The sequence below is a fragment of the Stenella coeruleoalba genome (genome assembly GCF_951394435.1).
Source record: "Stenella coeruleoalba genome assembly, chromosome: 9".
NCBI lineage: Eukaryota > Metazoa > Chordata > Mammalia > Artiodactyla > Delphinidae > Stenella > Stenella coeruleoalba.
In genome coordinates this window covers 13,127,543-13,147,741 of record NC_137155.1, presented here as the reverse complement: position 1 = coordinate 13,147,741, position 20,199 = coordinate 13,127,543, and the positions used below count along the sequence as shown (strand labels likewise).

Below are 20,199 nucleotides of genomic sequence, written 5' to 3'. Positions count from 1 at the left end.
GGTTTATCAATTTTGTTTATCTTCTCAAAGAACCAGCTTTTAGTTTTATTGATCTTTGCTATCGTTTCCTTCATTTCTTTTTCATTTATTTCTGATCTCATGTTTATGATTTCTTTCCTTCTGCTAACTTTGGGGGTTTTTTGTTCTTCTTTCTCTAATTGCTTTAGGTGCAAGTTTAGGTTGTTTATTCGAGATGTTTCCTGTTTCTTAAGGTAGGATTGTATTGCTGTAAACTTCCCTCTTAGAACTGCTTTTGCTGCATCCCATAGGTTTTGGGCCATCGTGGCTCCATTGTCATTTGTTTCTAGCTATTCTTTGATTTCTTCAGTGATCACTTCGTTATTAAGTAGTGTATTGTTTAGCCTCCATGTGTTTGTATTTTTTACAGATCTTTTCCTGTATTTGATATCTAGTCTCATAGTGTTGAGGTCGGAAAAGATACTTGATAAAATTTCAATTTTCTTAAATTTACCAAGGCTTGATTTGTGACCCAAGATAAGATCTATCCTGGAGAATATTCCATGAGCACTTGAGAAAAATGTGTATTCTGTTGTTTTTGGATGGAATGTCCTATAAATATCAATTAAGTTATCTTGTTTAATGTATCATTTAAAGCTTGTGTTTCCTTATTTTCATTTTGGATGATCTGTCCATTGGTGAAAGTGGGGTGTTAAAGTCCCCTACTATGAATGTGTTACTGTCGATTTCCCCTTTTATGGCTGTTAGTATTTGACTTATGTATTGAGGTGCTCCTGTGTTGGGTGCATAAATATTTACAGTTGTTATATCTTCTTGGATCGATCCCTTGATCATTATGTAGTGTCCTTCTTTGTCTCTTCTAATAGTCTTTATTTTAAAGTCTATTTTGTCTGATATGAGAATTGCTACTCCAGCTTTCTTTTGGTTTCCATTTGCATGGAATATCTTTTTCCATCCCCTTACTTTCAGTCTGTATGTGTCTCTAGGTCTGAAGTGGGTCTCTTGTAGACAGCATATATATGGGTCTTGTTTTTGTATCCATTCAGCCAATCTGTGTCTTTTGGTGGGAGCATTTAGTCCATTCACATTTAAGGTAATTATCGATATGTATGTTCCTATTCCCATTTTCTTAATTGTTTTGGGTTCGTTATTGTAGTCTTTTCCTTCTCTTGTGTTTCTTGCCTAGAGAAGTTCCTTTAGCATTTGTTGTAGAGCTGGTTTGGTGGTGCTGAACTCTCTCAGCTTTTGCTTGTCTGTAAAGGTTTTAATTTCTCCATCAAATCTGAATGAGATCCTTGCTGGGTAGAGTAATCTTGGTTGCAGGTTTTTCTCCTTCATCACTTTTAAATATGTCCTGCCAGTCCCTTCTGGCTTGCAGAGTTTCTGCTGAAAGATCAGCTGTTACCCTTATGGCGATTCCCTTGTGTGTTATTTGTTGTTTTTCCCTTGCTGCTTTTAGTATGTTTTCTTTGTATTTAATTTTTGACAGTTTGATTAATATGTGTCTTGGCGTATTTCTCCTTGGATTTATCCTGTATGGGACTCTCTGTTCTTCCTGGACTTGATTAACTATTTCCTCTCCCATATTAGGGAAGTTTTCAACTATAATCTCTTCAAATATTTTCTCAGTCCCTTTCTTTTTCTCTTCTTCTTCTGGAACCCCTATAATTTGAATGTTGGTGCATTTAATGTTGTCCCAGAGGTCTCTGAGACTGTCCTCCGTTCTTTTCATTCTTTTTTCTTTATTCTGCTCTGCAGTAGTTATTTCCACTATTTTATCTTCCAGGTCACTTATCCGTTCTTCTGCCTCAGTTATTCTACTATTGATCCCATCTAGAGTATTTTTCATTTCATTTATTGTGTTGTTCATCGTTGTTTGTTTCATGTTTAGTTCTTCTAGGTCCTTGTTAAATGTTTCTTGCAATTTGTCTATTCCATTTCCACGATTTTGGATCATCTTTACTATCATTCTGAATTCTTTTTCAGGTAGACTGCCTATATTTCCTCTTCATTTGTTAGTTCTGGTGGGTTTTTATCTTGCTCCTTCATCTGCTGTGTGTTTTTCTGTCTTCTCATTTTGCTTATCTTACTGTGTTTGGGGTCTCCTCTTCGCAGGCTGCAGGTTTGTAGTTCCCGTTGTTTTTGGTGTCTGTCCCCAGTGGCTAAGGTTTGTTCAGTGGGTTGTGTAGGCTTCCTGGTGGAGGGGACTAGTGCCTGTGTTCTGGTGGATGAGGCTGGATCTTGTCTTTCTGGTGGGCAGGTCCACGTTTGGTGGTGTGTTTTGGGGTGTCTGTGGACTTATTATGATTTTGGGCAGCCTCTCTGCTAATGGGTGGGGTTGTGTTCCTGTCTTTCTAGTTGTTTGGCATAGGATGTCCAGCACTGGAGCTTGCTGGTCATTGAGTGAAGCTGGGTGCTGCTGTTGAGATGGAGATCTCTGGGAGATTTTTGCCGTTTGATATTATGTGGAGCTGGGAGGTCTCTTGTGGACCAGTGTTCTGAAGTTGGCTCTCCCACCTCAGAGGCACAGCACTGACTCCTGGCTGCAGCACCAAGAGCCTTTCATCCACATGGCTCAGCATAAAAGGGAGAAAAAGTAGAATGAATTAGAAGAATGAAGGAAGGAAGGAAGGAACGAAAAAAAGAAAGAAAGAAGATAAAGTAAATAAAATAAAATTAATTATTAAGAAAAAATAATTTTTAAAAAAACAAAAACGGACACTTAGCACCCTAGGACAAATGGTGGAAGCAAAGCTATACAGACAAAATCTCACACAGAAGCATACACATACACACTCACAAAAAGAGGAAAAGGGGAAAAAATCATAAATCTTGCTCTCAAAGTCCACCTCCTCAATTTGGGATGATTGGTTGTCTATTCATGTATTCCACAGATGCAGGGTACATCAAGTTGATTGTGGAGCTTTAATCCGCTGCTTCTGAGGCAGCTGGGAGAGATTTCCCTTTCTCTTCTTTGTTCTCACAGCTCCCAGGGCCTCAGCTTTGGATTTGGCCCCGCCGCTGCGTGTAGGTCGCCAGACGGCGTCAGTTCCTCACTCAGACAGGACGGGGTTAAAGGAGCCGCTGATTCGGGGCTCTGGCTCACTCAGGCTGCGGGGAGGGAGGGGCACAGAGTGCGGGGCGGGCCTGCGGCGGCAGAGGCCTGCGTGACGTTGCACCAGCCTGAGGCGCGCCGTGCATTCTTCCGGGGAAGTTGTCCCTGGATCCCGGGACCCTGGCAGTGGCGGGCTGCACAGGCTCCCGGGAGGGCAGGTGTGGATAGTGACCTGTGCTCGCACACAGGCTTCTTGGTGGCGGCAGCAGCAGCCTTAGCGTCCCATGCTCGTCTCTGGTGTCCACGCTGTTAGCCGCGGCTCACGCCCGTCTCTGCAGCTCCTTTAAGCAGCGCTCTTCATCCCCACTCCTCGCGCACCAGGAAACAAAGAGAGAAGAAAAAGTCTCTTGCCTCTTCGGAGGTCCAGACTTCTCCCCGGACTCCCTCCCGGCTAGCCGTGGCGCACTAACCCCCTGCAGGCAGTGTTCACGCCGCCAACCCCAGTCCTCTCCCAGCGCTCGGAGCAAAGCCTGAGCCTCAGCTCCCAGTCCCGCCCGCCCCGGTGGGTGAGCAGACAAGCCTCTTGGGCTGGTGAGTGCCGGTCGGCACCGATCCTCTGTGCAGGAATCTCTCCGCTTTGCCCTCTGCACCCCTGTCTGTTGCTGTGCTCTCCTCCGCAGCCCCGAAGCTGCCCCCTCCGCCACCCGCAGTCTCCGCCCACGAAGGGGCTTCCTAGTGTGTGGAAACCTTTCCTCCTTCACAGCTCCCTCCCACTGGTGCGGGTCCCGTCCCTATCCTTTTGTCTCTGTTTTTTCTTTTTTCTTTTGCCCTGCCCAGGTACGTGGGGAGTTTCTTGCCTTTTGGGTGGTCTGAGGTTTTCTGCCAGCCTTCAGTAGGTGTTCTGTAGGAGTTGTTCCACGTGTAGATGTATTTCTGGTGTATCTGTGGGGAGGAAGGTGATCTCCGCGTCTTACTCTTCAGCCATCTTCCTCTTGTCCCTCTATTTGTTGTCTTTTTGATGATGGCCATTCTCACAGGTGTGAGGTGATGTCATTATGGTTTTGATTTGCATTTCCTTGATGATTAGCAATGTGAAGCATCTTTTCATGTGCCTGTGCCTGGCCATCTGCATTTTGTCTTTGGGAAAATGTCTATTCAGTTCTTCTCATTTTTTCAATTGGGTTGTTTGCTTTTTTTGATGTTGAGTTCTATGAGCTGTTTATATTGAGTTGTGTGAGCTATTTATATCTATTGGATATTAATCCCTTATCGGTCATATCATTTGCAAATATTTTCTGCTATTCAGTAGGTTCTCTTTTAATTTTGTCAATGGTTTCCTTTGCTGTGCAAAAAAGCTGAGGCTAATTGTAAAATTAGACCTGTTTAATAGAGATTTTCATAGTTTCTAAGTCTGAAATATTTTGGCATTCCAAATCAAGTCAGCTCTGGATTTTAGCTCGTCTACAGGGAAAGCCAGTAGACTAAATTAATGTGTCCTACTCCTCTGTAGCCCCGACTCCCTGTGAAATGACAGAGAGGAAAAAAACTTAGAGGCGGAAATTTGTAAATCCATAACTGAGAATGGGAACAGATGGGGTGACCATCAGCAAAGCAGACACTTCCAGGTTCCAGAAGACAGAAAACAGATGGCGTTGATGGCTGAACCAGGGTGGAGAAAGCCCCAGCCCAGCATACCCATGAGGGAAACTGCACGTGGCATCTATTTTTCCCCTTAGAGTCCTGAAGAGACTCTAAGCTTGAGTCAGTAGGAACAGAGAGCAGAAGAGATGATAGGACATGGTAGTAATTAAAGGAGGACATATCAAGAGCTCATTGGATATGCTGCCCACTCACTCAGCCCATACAAAGATTACACGACGTTGGTTACCATGCTAATTTTGGAAATCTACTTTCAAAACAACCTTGTTTTTAAACTCTCAGCCTGAGGAGGACTAGGTGTCCTAATGCAAGAGTTAGTGTTCCAGCGAGTACGCTCCTTATTTTGATATTTGGAGAAAGATCCTACCCTGTCAACCTGTTCCTTGCCCATGAACCCTGAAGTAAAGCCCATCCACTAAAATGCCAGTGAACATAGTCTGTTACCTCTCCAGATCTGTCATGGGAAGTAGATCTACCCAGCAACAGAAGAAACCTGCTATAGTGGACTGGGAAAGCAAGAGGAAAGAAAGCCTCGCCAATGGTGACATGAAAGTATAAAAAGTATAATATGAGATACTATTGCCAGATTAGTAAAGGATGTGAATTAACAATTCACAAAATAAATAAATACATGGAAAAAATGGTCACCCTCATCATGTAATCAAAGACGTAGTTAGAAAAAATGAGATCTTTTTCCCAATATATAATTAGATTTTTTAAAAGAATGCCCATTGCTAATAGGAATGTCGTGAACAGTTGTATAGCACTTTTGAAAAGCATTGGACAATATGTCTAATAAACCTTAAACAATCCGTTCATTCATTACAATTCCTTAAAATCTACCTCATGAAAAGCATTTTAAATATAGAAACAGATGGTTATCCATTTAGAATTTAGAAGAACTCCAAACAGCTATGATGTCTTCTATTACAAGAGTTGGTAAATAGACTGCTCTACATCTACAGGATGATTAAATTAAAATTAAATTAAAAAATAAAAATTGAAGCTATGAAGTCAACAAAACAACATAGAAAAAGCAAGTGTGACTTAAGTGGAAAGGGATGCAGGAGGCAGACTTGCATGTTACAACTTAATACTGTCCTCCCCCACATCTCTGTTACTTTGTTGTAAGATCTCAAAGTCAGGGATTTTGACTTGCTCATCTGTGTACCCCGCTTCCCCTCCCCGTCCCCCCCCCCAATGCCTAGCACAGTATCTGACTCTTAATAAATATATGTTGACTCAGAATATGGGCATAAGAAACAAACAGAAAGGAAATCCAAAAGCAGACCAAAAGATCAGGGAAGCCACTATACAAAGAGAGAGCTAACTTAAATGAAACGTGCATCCCAAAGTGGGATTTAACAGATGTCTTCATGTAAACCAGAGGCCATACTTAGATTCTTTTAAAATATTTCATTTGCTAATGACTGTTTACTGTTAAACTTTTTGTCAGTATTTCTTCTAATATGTAGTTTGATATGTCTTATGCAGTTAATGAAATGCCCTGTTCATTTTTAAGTTGGATCATTCAGGCATGGTTTTTTTTTTTTCATTTTTATTTATTTTATTTATTTATTTTTGGCTGTGTTGGGTCTTCATTGCGGTGCGTGGGCTTTTCGTTGCAGTGGCTTCTCTTGTTGCAGAGCACGGGGTCTAGGCACGTGGGCTCAGTAGTTGTGGCGCATGGGCTTAGTTGCTCCGCGGCATGTGGGATCTTCCCAGACCAGGGCTCGAACCTGTGTCCCCTGCATTGGCAGGTGGATTCTTAACCACTGCGCCACCAAGGAAGCCCCAGGCATGGTTAATTCAATTATTTTTTTCTGGTTCTCCTTCTTAAATCAGGAGAGTTTTCACAGGCAATATCAGATTTATAAATATATCAATAAAAGAAACTCAAAATAACAGTATTTATACACCTAATTTATAGCTTGGATGCAGTAGACTCTAAAGCAGGTATAAATTACATAAGTCATACTTTTTTAGTAGTTCTGTTAAATTCAGGCTTGATATTACTTCTTCATCCAATTTTGTAGCTGGTATGTTCAGTAAATAACACGTATTGAATTTTCAAATAGGTAAAAGACTCACATGGTTCAAAATTCAAAAGATTATTGTTATGTGTCTTGCCATAGTTAGCATAGGAATACAGGAGCAAAATGTATATTCTTTATAATTAATAATTATTAAATATTTTTCTACATAATCTTATTTTAAAAGCATATTTAGGGGTTCAAAGAAAAATGTTAAAATAGCTATAAATAGTAGTTTATCAGTCTTTTTATCTTCCACCTTTCAGGTTCCGCCCTGTTGCTTATTTCTCAACACTGCTGAAATCAAGTCATAGTGTGGTAGCAGAACCTCTGTGACTGGGGTAAGAAAACTGCTTATACTTAGGCTGTACTTAGATTCTTCCTTTAAAATATTTTGATCCATTAAAAAATCGGTGTAGATTTCCATCATTTCCTTGCACCAACTCTTTTCACCACCACCCCTCCTAAAAATGCTGCTTGTTCCTCTTCCTTTCCTAACCTGTATCCACTCAAGCCAGGAAGTTGGGTACTTTGGCTTGAATTGTCCCTTCAACCCCTCATATCTAATCTGTCCCCAGATTTGGTTGATGCTTTTTTCTTAATGTCTCAAATCCATCCCCATCTTCTCCCTAGTCACCATTGCCCTGTAGCCTGTGGCTGCTCTTCCTGCCTTCTGAGTCATAATCTCTCACTTAAAAAATCCTGGTAATTCTCTTTGCTCTAAGAATAAAAAAAATCTCAATTGCTGGCATGTAAACGCCTGTTTCTGGCCCTTTTTACTTTTTACTTCTTCCTTCATCTCTCACCAACACCCCCAGGTTCACCTGGTCTGTTAAAATGCTTTGTCTTTCAAGTCTCAGTTTAGTCATGACTTCCTCCGGAGTTCTAGAAATGTTTTGCTAGTTTTAACTGGTGAGGGCTTTACTTTTGTGCTGCTGGTAATATCAGTAATTTTGCACTGACTGGGGACTGCATATACGCTGCATATAAATGTAGGGTCTTCTAAAAAGATGCCTGAATGTTTACATTACCCGTACTTACTATGTGTATTTAGACATCTTCCATGTGCTAAATTATTCATCTTAAACTTAGTTTTACAAACAAGCCGAGACCCAAAGAGGTAAAGTAATTTGAGCCTTCCCATGATTTTAAAAGTCTGTGCTTTGATGTCTGACAACATGTCTGGCAAGTCATATAAATAAATTTTATTATGCAGACCAGGCAAATTGTTAAGCCATCTTTAAGCAGCTTTCAACTATTGTACCCTTAAAACAGAACATTATTTTCTTTAGCTCAGTCTTAGTTATAATTTTGTGTTGTCCTTATTCAGTGAAGTCTGGGTAATTGGAAAATATTAAGTTATTACATTTTAGAAGTAAAGCATTGCCTCGGGGACTTTCTGGCTTTGACTGTTGATCCTTTTGAGCTGATTGTATATCTTGAAATAAAGAAGGACCTTCTGAGAGTTCAGGATGTCAGTTACAAGTTATGTTTCACCTGGACTTCCTTCCATTTTCTATTTTTAATAATAACTAAATAGTAAGGTTTTGTTTATAAATATTCACATTACAGTAGCTTCTTCGTCATTTAAAATTTGTCAAAGATTAGGACCCCAAAAGCATTGAAACATTAAAAAAAATTGATAAATTGCACTTCATCAAAATCAAAAGCTTCTACTCTTCACAAAACTTGTTAAGAAAATGGACAGATAAGCCACAGACTGGGGGAAAATATTTTCAAGGTATATCTCTGATAAAGGATTTGATTCCAGGATACCTAAAGAACTCTTAAAACTCACTTTTAAAAACCCAATTTTTAAAAATGGGTAAAAGATTTGAACTCCAAGACACATAGATGGTAAATAACCACGCTAAAAGATGCCCAACATGATTAGTCATTAGGAAAATGCAAATTAAACCCACAGTGTAATACCAGTACACATCCAATAGGCCGCTTAGCATGAAAAGACTGTGGCTGTGACTGTACCAGGATGTGGAGCGACTGGTAATCTCATTCATTGTGGAAATACAGAAAAGTATAGCCACTTCGAAAGACATTTCAACACACACTTATTGTACAGTTTAGCAGTCTCACTCCTAGGTATTTATCCAAGAGAAATGAAAACATATATATATATATATATATATATATATACACACACACACACACACACACACAAAGACCAGTACACGACTCTTTATAGCTTCTTTATTTATAAAATTATAAAAATGGAAACACCCCAAATAAATGTGAATGGATAAACAAATTATGCTATTTCCAGACAACGGAATACTATTGAACAGTAAAAAAAAAAGCACGTGCCACTGATACATGTAACTGTATGAATATATCTCAAAAGCCTTAGCTAGGTGAAAAGAAACAGGCACAAAGGCTATGTACAGTATGATCCATTTATATAACATTCTGGAAAAGGCAAAACAATAGGAACTGAAATCAGATCAGTGGCTGCCATGGGATGGGGTGATGGAAGAGATTGACTGCAAAGAATAAGGGGAAACCTTTGGAGGTGATGGAACTATTCTGTGTCTTGATTGTGGTGGTGTTATATGACTGTATACCTTTATCAAATCTCATTAAAAGGGTGATTTTATTGTATATAAATCAACCTGCTTTTAAAGAAAAAGTTAAAGCCAGTTTTCAACATCAGAAATTATCTTCACAAATTTAAGGATAAAGAAAACTAGGCGATAGATCAGATGAGTCCAAAGTCAAGTCCTTTGTCTTTTGACTCAGTGGTCAAAAATTTTTTTTATTGTGAGGAGATTTTTATATGTTAGAAATTAATAGTCTTTCTTATTATCAGAGTTTTGTGCCTTTACCAGTATACAACCTTCTTGTCCCAAGAACAGGATCTACCTTCATTTATCTTCATAAAGTCACCCTTTCTGTTACCTAAATATCATTATTGAATTGTCTTCATGAATATCTTACAGTTTGTGTTAATTTTATTCTTAATTATGTATTCTTTGTGAGTCTTGTTGTAAATTGAGTCTTTCCTTCCATTATATATTCTAACTGGTTATTTGAAAAGAAATTTATTTTTTACATAATATGTTGATTATATAACCATTATCTTTGAAATCTCTTGTTCATAGTAATTTTTCAGTTGATTCCTTTGGCCTAAGTATGAAATCATTATTGGTATAAGCAGTGGACTTTGAATTTTATCAACTATCATTCCAGATCATGTAATCTATGACTTTTCTCTTCTATTAATATGAAGAATTACATTGACTTCCTAAAATATAAAGACATTCTTGCATATCTGGTTGAATCCCACCTGGTCACTTTGGTGTATTCTTTTAGTGTGCTGGATTCTAACATTTTTTATTTAGAATTTTTGCACCATATTTACATGATAGGTCAGTCAGTCTGTTTTTCCTGTAGTCTCTCTTTGTTAGGAACTTTGCATCAATGTTAAGCTAGCTCTCAAAAAAGAATTTGGAGGCTTTCTCTATGTTGCAAAACATTAAATAGTATTAATAATACCTGTTCTTTAAATGGTTGGAAAAATATGCCAGTGATATTGTCTGTATCTGTGCCTAGTAGTAAACTGAAATAGTCTCAAATCCCTTTCAGAATAGAATTGTGTATCTTGCTTTCTTGGTCAGGTATATTCTGACTCTTCTAAAATTGTTCATTTTATACTAAATTCCTTTATTGAGCAGGTATTCTTCATGCAGATAGGGAGTGTCATTTGAGAGTTGTCCGTATGAACTGTTTTTCATTTTGAAGGATGAGTCACTACTGTGGCCTCTCCCTGCTTGTGCTTAGTAGTGGTTTATAATGCTTTGATAGGAACTGAACTTCAGGGATCATAGCCTTTAATGCGCTATTCAAATTGGAGGGGAGAGGCATGCTCCATTTTATCTCTTTATTAACAAGGAATCTCTCAGTGGGAACTTCTGCCAGCTATTAGTTTTATTAAACTACAGCCTAATAGTAAGTGTCTTTATTATGAAAGTCTAAAAAAGGTAATAATGAACTCTGGAAATATAAAGATCATTGGGTTTATTGTTTTTAGTGGACAGGGAGTGTTTGAGATCTTACTTGGTAGAGTATTCCTTATTAAGTACTGGAGAACTAGACTGATCACTTCTTAGAAATTTTCATAAAGTTTAAAATAGAGAGCCGAGAGTTTGGGTTGGAGATTTGTGGTCTGAAGCTCCTTGGCCCACTTCCTTCCGTGTGTGGTTGGCCGATTAACGCCCCGACGACAAGATAACCATGTCCTCATGCCCATAACTTTGAATGTTACTTCCTATTGCAAAAGGGACTGTGCAGGTGTGATTAAGTTAAGGATTGGGGGGTGATTTTCTGGATTATCCTTGTGGGCCTTAAATGTAATCACAAGTTTCCTCATCACAAGTCTCCTTATAAGAGGGAGGCAGAGAGAGGTCTGACTACGGAAGCAGAGATGATAGTGTTGCAGCCAGGGGCCAAGGAAAGCCAGTCTCTAGAAGTGGGACAGGTAGGGAACAGATTCTCCTCTGGAGTGTCCAGAAGGAACCCACCCTGCTGACATCTTGACTTTAGCCTCTTAAGATTCATTTTGGACTTCTGACAACAGGATGATAAATTTTGTGTTGTTTTAAGCCCCTGTAAATTTATAGTGTTTGTTATAGCGGCAACAGGAAACAATACAGTATGGGTACCTGTTAACTAAACATATGAGGTCAGGGACCTAGGCCTATGGAATTCAACTCCATATCCCAGTGCCTAGAACTGTGCCTTACATAATAAGGCACAGTATATTTGTTAATGGAGGATGGGAGGGAGAGAGGGAGGAAATATCAGGTAATTCATAACTTAATCAACATGGTGAGCATGGTGTAGGTGTCTAGCTTCTGAGTGAAGCAGAGGAAAACAGTAAGGTTGAAAACTTGAAGCCCACCCATGACCAAATAGATTTTATAGTATTGTTCTAGGACATCGCTTTTTAAAAATAGAACTCCCATATGATCCACACTAACTCAAAATGATATATGTACCCCCATGTCATTGTAGCATTATTTATAGTGGCCAAGATATGGAGACAACCTAAGTGTCCGTCAGCATGTTAATGGTTGAAGAAAATGTGGCATATTGTACAATGGAATATTATTCAGCCATTAAAAAAAATGAAGTCTTGCCCTTTGTGACATGGATGGACCTTGAGGGCATTATCCTAAGAGAAATAAGTCAGACAGAGAACGATAAATACCATATGATTTCACTTATGTGTACAATCTAAAAAAAAAGGAAAGAAAACCAAGCTTATAGATACAGAGGACAGACTGGTGGTTGCCAGGTTGGGGGTGAGGCAGCAAAATGGGTGAAGGGGGTCACACACACTTCCAGCTATAAAATAAGTAAGTCACAGGGATGTAATGTTACCCAAAAGGTGGGGGGGGGAGGGGGAAGGAGGCCATTGTGTAATTAAAAAATATTTGTTTGAACATCAGAAGATAGAAAATAACTGAGGAACCCTACAAACCAAACAATTTGAAGTTCAAGGATCCCTATCTCATTACTTGAAGGAGGAAAACACAAATGCATACACATACATAGAGAAGTATTTCAATTAAAATTCAGGTTCAGTCCTCCAGTTCCTAGGTTGTATAAGGTGCCAGGAAAGTAGTTAATTGTATTTTTACCAAGTGAGTGCAGGAAATAAACAGGGTAATGTTATTTATTTTATGACTAATTTTAATTTTAAAAACAAGTTATATGTTCACATTATACAAAAATCAAACTGGTAGTTAGCAAAAAGCCATCATCCCTCTTCTGTCCACCAGTGACTTAGTTTCCATCCTCACAGGCAACCCTGTGTTACCATTTTTTATATCGTTTCCGATATATAAACAAATAAACCTCGAAATCCCGTTTTTCTCATCTTTTTATGCAGTTCATAACATACAAGTTATATTGCTCTATAGTTTACTTTTTTCACTTTAACAATATGTGGTGGCGCAGTGGTTAGGAATCCGTCTGCCAATGCAGGGGACACGGGTTCGAGCCCTGGTCTGGGAAGATCCCACATGCCACGGAGCAACTAAGCCCGTGCACCACAACTACTGATCCTGTGCTCTAGAGCCCGTGAGCCACAACTACTGAGCCCGTGTGCCACAACTACTGAAGCCCGCGTGCCTAGAGCCCGTGCTCTGCAGCAAGAGAAGCCACCACAATGAGAAGCTCTTGCACCTCAACGAAGAGTAGCCCCCGCTCACCACAAGTAGAGAAAGCCCGCATGCAGCAACGAAGACCCAATGCAGCCAATTAATTAATTTTAAAAAACAATATGTTTTAGCTCCCTCCATATAAATGGGTAAAGAACATCTTTTTTTTAAAAATGGTTGCTAATTAGTCCATGTTTCCAGTTTACACTTCCACTGCAGTGAAGGAATGTGCCTGTTTGTCTACCAGGGAGGGACAAGCTTTTTCTGTAGAGGGTGGAAAGAAAACATTATTTAGACTTGTGGGCCATGAACGTTCTCTGTTGCATCTTATTCTTGGTTTTATTTTGTTTTGTTTTGTTTACAACCCTTCAAAAACACAAAACCGTTCCTAGCCACAGGCCATATAAAAAGCAGGCCAAGGGGGCTATAGTTTACTGGTCCTCTGGGTAAAACAATTGAGAGCCAATCTAATATTATTTGTATTGCTCTTATCAGCAAGGTTGAGCGTATTAGAGCCCTTTGTATTTCCTTTTCTGTGACTATTTGTATTTTTCTTTCTTTTCTTTTCTTTTCTTTTTTTTTTTTTTTTTTTTTGCGGTACGCGGGCCTCTCACTGTTGTGGCCTCTCCCGTTGCGGAGCACAGGCTCCCGACGCGCAGGCTCAGCAGCCATGGCTCACAGGCCCAGCCGCTCCGTGGCATGTGGGATCTTCCCGGACCGGGGCATGAACCCGTGTCCCCTGCATCGGCAGGTGGACTCTCAACCACTGCGCCACCAGGGAAGCCCTGCCCATTTTCTTAGAGTTGTTGATTTTATTTATAGTAACTTTTCATATAGGGAAATTACCTCTTCTCTTGGAAATGAATCACAAATATTTTCCTCAGTTTTATCTTTTTATTTTGCTTATAGAAGATTTTGCCATGTAGAAATTGTTTTGAGTAGTAAAATTTATCAAAGTTATTTTATGCCTTGAGTTTTAGATAGTACTTTATGCCTTTCCCATTCTAAGACTATAAAACAAAAATTTTGTGGGTTTTTTTTTTTCTGGTGCTTTTGTGATTTCATTTTATCATTTAAATCTTTGATCCACTTTCAAAGATTTATATAAATTTATTTTATAAATTTACAATTTGTAGTGGTGTGAGGAGAATGGGTCCAACTTAATTTTTTCCCAGATAGCTCACCAGTTGTCCTAGAACCATTTACTGAATTATCCTCTATGCTTCCCTCCCCGACCCTCCATTTGAAATGCCACGTTTATTACACACTAAACTATAGTATGTATTTGGATCTATTTCTGTATATCCTGTTCCATTGATCTATCTAGACAGGCGTGCTTTTGAATTCCAACTCCTCACTAAACTGCTGTGTGAATCATATTTCATGGAGGAAATTATAGATGCAGTTAAATAAAGAAATAGCCAGATCTGTCTGCAGCCTGCACCTGTACCTTGTGCTTTGCTTTACCTCACCTCCTATTACAAAGAAAGAGCTGTCCCTGCTCCTGTGTGCCCTGGGTCTCTTCTTCCCTGGTCTACTCCTAGAGGCACCTTCTCTTCTTCGTCATTAATTTCTACCTCTTTTAGATGATTATCATGTAAACATCCCTTAAGAATAATTAAAAAGCGACCCAAACAAAAACCCGTGTCCATCTATGGCCCCATTTCTCCATTCGTCTTCAGAGTCAAGTCCATTTCTACACATTCTGTTTTCTCCTCAACCCACCCCATTCAGGCTATGGTTCCTGCCTCGTTGGTGAGGTGACTCTTCCCAAGGTCACTGGCAGCCTCCATCTGCCAATCCTAGTCATGGACTATGGGATGGACTCCTTTGCTTTCAGCTCTTGCACCTCTACCATTCATTCTACACACACTGGCCATGGTAATCTTTTTAAAAACATAAATGAAATTATGTCACAGTCCTGCTTACACACTCTCCAGAGGCTTCCCAGTACAATGATAATAAAACTCGAACACCTTTCCACAGCCTTCAAGGCTTTTTATGATTTGGCCTCTCCTGCTTCTCAGTCTCACCTCCTGTTAACACTCCCTGATCAGACTCGTAGCCTCCATCCACTCTGGCCTTCCTCTGGCCCCTAGAACGTGGCAAACCGTCTACCATCTTAGGCCTCTGCACTTGCTCTTCCCTGTGTCTAGAACGTTCTTCCCTCAGAGCTGGCTGGTTCCTTTATAAAATTCAGGTGTCAGCTCAAATGCTGCCTCTTCAAAGGAGTCGCCCTTGACCATCTGGTTGAAGTAGCCCCTCCCCCCTCTTTATCCCGGTGCCCCTTAGTTTCTTCATTGCGCTTAGCACTAATGGAATTTTCTTATTTACATGTATGTTGTCTTAAGTTCCAACATCTAGACTAGGAATTGGGACCTAAGTTATGGAAAGCCAAGTTTTTGCAATGGGGCAGAGGAGTGCGTGTCTCCTTGGCGGGAGCTTCTTTTCCTGGATAGCCTCTTGAAAGTATGGGATGTGCAGCTAATAGTTATTGAAGAAAGTCTGCACTTTGGAAAAATGTCTCTGGGAATCTCTGCCTTTTCTAAGTCACAGACTATATTGTAAATTGTTCTGGAAGGGAAAGTGTTTTAACCCAGTTGGTGTAACTGCTAAATGTTTTACTTTAAAAACGCATACATTGAACTCTTAGAGTATTAACACCCTGAGCTCCTGTTAACACCCTGAGCTCCTGTGGTAGTAACTGTTTTAAAAATATAACAGTAGGGCTTCCCTGGTGGCGCAGTGGTTGAGAGTCCGCCTGCCGAGGCAGGGGACACGGGTTCGTGCCCCGGTCCGGGAGGATCCCACATGCCACGGAGCGGCTGGGCCCGTGAGCCGTGGCCGCTGAGCCTGCGTGTCCAGAGCCTGTTGCTTCGCAATGGGAGAGGCCACAACAGTGAGAGGCCTGCATACTGCAGAAAAGAAAAGAAAAAAAAAAAATATATATATATATATATGTCTGTATGTATACATATAACAGTAGTTGGGTAGCTGTGAAGTGATTACAGCTGCCAACAAGTGAGGGTCATAATGGTGAGAAAGAAGTCATTTCCTGCCTTACTTAGGGACGCCAGCAACAGCATGCTCCATAAACGCGTAGATGAGGTATCTTTTCGACTTTTAGTTACTTATCTGAAGTACACTATTACTTTCCTCAGCAGTGGTAATCATCAGAATCCAATGATCATCTCCTTGGTATCCAGGAAAAAGAGGGGCTCAGTCCTTGTTTACTGAATTACACTGAACATCTAGCCTCCAAGTGTGGATTCTTTACCATATGCTGCACAGTTTAAGCTGCCTCTACCACAGTGTTTGACATAATGCAAGAATAACAGGATCAAAAGTCACATATATGGTGTGATCTCAGTTATGCTCCATGCAGACTGAAGCTGTCTCAAACAAAGTATAATGTATTCGTGTTGTTAAATGGATAGCAAGATTATGGGATTTTTTTTTTCTTACGACTTTTCTGTATTGGGCAAATAGGCTTATGGGCATGACTTCTGGGGCGGCCTGAGCTCTTGGGTGCCCTGCATAGCCAGTGTGTGGTGCACAAGCCCACGGCAGACTGTCCTTGCCTAATAAGCTTGTGATGGACCCTCTAGTAGCAATAGCTGCTTTATACCAGTACACTCGAAAGCACTCCCAAGGTTAAGTCAGACTCGTTCATTCCACACACACGTACTGAGTGGCTGTTTTTTGCCAAGACATATTAGTCACATTAAGCATGAAGTAAACCAATAGATATGGTGCCTGTACTCAAGTTGCTTCTGGTATATTAGGAAGAAGACCCATATTAAACAACTAACACTCTCAGGCAATTCCGACTTGTGATAATGGTTATGAAAGAAAAGTATCATGTACTATGTGAGCACAGGGCAGGGGAGAGCCTAATTTAGGTTGAGTGTTTCAGGTAAGGCTGAAACCCCAACACTGAGAGGAGTTAGCCAAATTAAGAATATGCCAAATGGAGGAAACTGCATGGGAAAGGCCAAGAGGCAGAGAAGAGCGTATGAAAAGTCGAAGGAGACCAGTGTGGGCTGATGCGGCCAGGCTGGGAGAGATGGCCTGAGATACAGAAGTAGGCAGGGCGGGGGTGTTCTGTAAGTTGCAGCTTGAGAAAGGTATGCTGTGACTGCGACAGGTCAGAGATGCTGAGAAGGAAGGTGCAGCCCCCCCTGGGCCTCCACACAGACGCAGTGTTTGCTGTGACCTCCCGCCTCTTTTTCTAAGGCCTGGTACCATGGCCAAAGGTAACCGGGTGCCATTAGTGTGCATCACCACTACAACCTCTGGGGGAACCTGGTCTTTCCACGCTGAGCACATAAATGTAGTAAACGAAAGTGAGGGCACACTAGATTCAGGTGTTTAAGTTAGATTAGCCATCCACCCCAAAATATGGAACAGATGTTCCAGTACTACTATACTTGGGAGTTGGGGTATATGGTATTCGGTTCTATTTATATTTCTAAGACCAGCAAGTAGTTGGGATGGGTTTTTCCTTCCTTCCTTCCTTCCGTCCTTCCTTTCCTTCTTCCCTCCGTCTTCTCTTCTCTTCTCTTCCTCTCCCCCCCACTTTCTTTCTTTCTTTCATCAGTTGTTTCTTACTGAAATTAGAAGAAACATCTCTTTAATTATTGCCAATAGAGGTTAATATGAAAACAAAGTGATCGTTCACCCTGCTTTGTAATCTGTGTGACCATATTTTAATACAACTAATACTCCATTATTGTCAGCATGTGGTTGCACTGGGAAATTTTCACTTTCGGTCAGCAAGCTCATTACTGAAAACTACTATAAGAGAAATGCCCTTGAGTCATATACTTGTCTTATTGCCACGGTGTTCTCTGATAAGTGGTTCTTCCCCCAAATAAGCATACTTCATTTGCCATCTGTTTAAAATCACCGCAGAATGAAAACTAATACCTTGACGCCTAAGGACATCATCTCTCTTTCCTACACTGGAATTCTGCAGAAGAATGTATTGAGCATTACTCGTTCTTTCATTCTTTTCAGATTCTTCTTAATCCTTTGGTGAAAACTCGGTGACACAACATGGCTGCAAATAAGCCGAAGGGTCAGAATTCTTTGGCCTTACACAAAGTCATCATGGTAGGCAGTGGTGGTGTGGGCAAGTCTGCTCTGACCCTGCAGTTCATGTACGATGAGGTAAGTGCCAATTTTATCATGGATATCAAAGTTGGGGCTTTCAGAGAATATTTCTCTAGCTTCGTTTTGGTGCTGTTTTGGATGGATTCCTTGAATTCTTGAAAGCTACTGATCATTTTTTTCCTGTTCAGAGTCAACATTTGTTACAGCTTGATTTAACAAGTCAAGAACCCAAGGTCCTTAAAATTCTTATGCTTTTAAAAAACAAAACAGGGACTTCCCTGGTGGCGCAGTGGTTAAGAATCTGCCTGCCAGTGCAGGGGACGCAGGTTCGAGCCCTGGTCCAGGAAGATCCCACATGCCACAGAGCAACTGGGCCCGCGCACCACAACTACTGAGCCTGCGCTCTAGAGCCCGCGAGCCACAACTGCTGAGCCCACGTGCCACAAGTACTGAAGCCCGCACACCCAGAGCCCGTGCTCTGTAACAAGAGAAGCCACCGCAGTGAGAAGCCCGTGCATCACAATGAAGAGGAGCCCTCGCTCGCCGCAACTAGAGAAAGTCCGCGTGCAGCAGCAAAGACCCAATGCAGCCAAAAATTAATTTTTTTAAAAAACCCTGGAAACAGTACCTATTTTTGAGCAATCTAACTGGCTTTTTTATTTTTAGTGTTTTTAATGGTGAGTCCCACCTTGAATTAATAGAACTGGTGGATATAGTACCTAATTGAAACTTGACGTTAATATATATAAGTTGTCCTTTAATAACTTCGGTGAAAAAGTCAGTTATTGTGTACTGGCATGGCACCACACTCAACACTAAGCAGGAAAAGGCTTTGTCCCTAAAATAAAATTACTAGACAGGTTACAGATTTCTGTGCATGTATTTATATCAGACTTTATTGTCCCAGAGGTAAGGTCTCAGCCTATATACAGCAATACATTCTTTCCCTAGAGGACTGTTGATAAGGCTAAATGATTTAAGAGTTGGTAATCAAATTTAGGCATTGATCCTCAATTCTTCTTCCTCCCAAATAGAAGCAAAGATTTATGGTTACTCTTTCTTAATCCTCAAAAAAATCCTGTGTGGTAGGCAGTGGTTTCCCCATCTTACAGATGAGGAAACAGAACCTCAGAGAGGTTTCCCAACCTGCCCAAGAAGAGTGATCTCTGATGAGTAACTAAGTATTAAACCTAGTCTTCTAAGAAAAAGATCCTGTGGACTTTTACCACCTAAGGTCTCTTTTCATTGCCTGCTCATCAGCATTTCTTTCACACACACACAACTCTTAAATCCATCAGTTGTACTGATGATAAACAATTATGATAAACAATTTAGAGAGGGGGAAATTGAAATGGTACTTTCACTGAAATTGCTAATTTATCTGTTCAGTTCTGTTTTTCATGCTGTTCACCTTAATAGCTGCTTTTCTTTAAACTAATCCTCAAATCAGTTCCCTTCTTGACAATAGGAGGTCAAAAGTAAGAATGTTCATGTATGACATTTGAGGAATGGTTACACTTTCATTTAATATTTATGAATATTTAATATTCATAATATTATCAGATATGCTATCTGAATATTTCTATTATTCATAAATATTTATAAATATTTAATATTTGTAAAATATTAGCATGTAGTTGTCATAGAATGTTCTATAGCTTTTACAGTTACAAATACACTGTGCTTGATTTTTTAATAATTATTTGTTGAGTGTCTTCCATGTACCAGGCATATTCCAGGCTTTGGAGATACAGTGATGAGTAGACTAATCAAGGTCCCTGCCCCCAGGGGTTAAATTCTAATAGGGGGATTTAGACATTGAGCATATAAATAAGAAAATACCAGATAATGAAAATATTTACAGGAACTAATAAAAAACCCACTGAAGTATGTGTGTATACATACCCATATGCCAACAATGATACACTGATCAAAAATATTGAGGTGAGATTTAGGGGGTAAAAGATAGAAGTACAACTGTAAAGTTGTTTAACTGTACTATTTTAAGAAATTGGAAGTTTGAGGAGAAATTTCAAAGTTCAAGATTTGGCATTTTACAGGGTAGTATAAGCCACTTTCTTGACATGGTTCATTTTGGAGAAAGAAAAGATTTAACTGTGCTTTCAATGCTTACCTAAATATTAACTTACTTTCAAGTTATTTCCACAATTCTGACATG

General features: G+C 40.1%; 1 protein-coding gene across 2 annotated transcripts in view; it reads left to right on the top strand.

The window, feature by feature from the left end:
• RALA (RAS like proto-oncogene A) overlaps window positions 1–20,199 on the top strand; it is a 77,143-nt gene that overhangs the window by 39,087 nt on the left and 17,857 nt on the right. The window contains exons 2-3 of one of the 2 annotated variants that reach the window (XM_079932431.1): window positions 6,993–7,067; window positions 17,925–18,077. In XM_079932431.1, the coding sequence (XP_079788557.1) occupies window positions 17,964–18,077 (114 nt within the window). In that variant the 5' untranslated portion in view covers window positions 6,993–7,067; window positions 17,925–17,963. The remainder of the gene's footprint in view (window positions 1–6,992; window positions 7,068–17,924; window positions 18,078–20,199) is intronic. The other variant, XM_079932432.1, reaches the window with a different exon arrangement.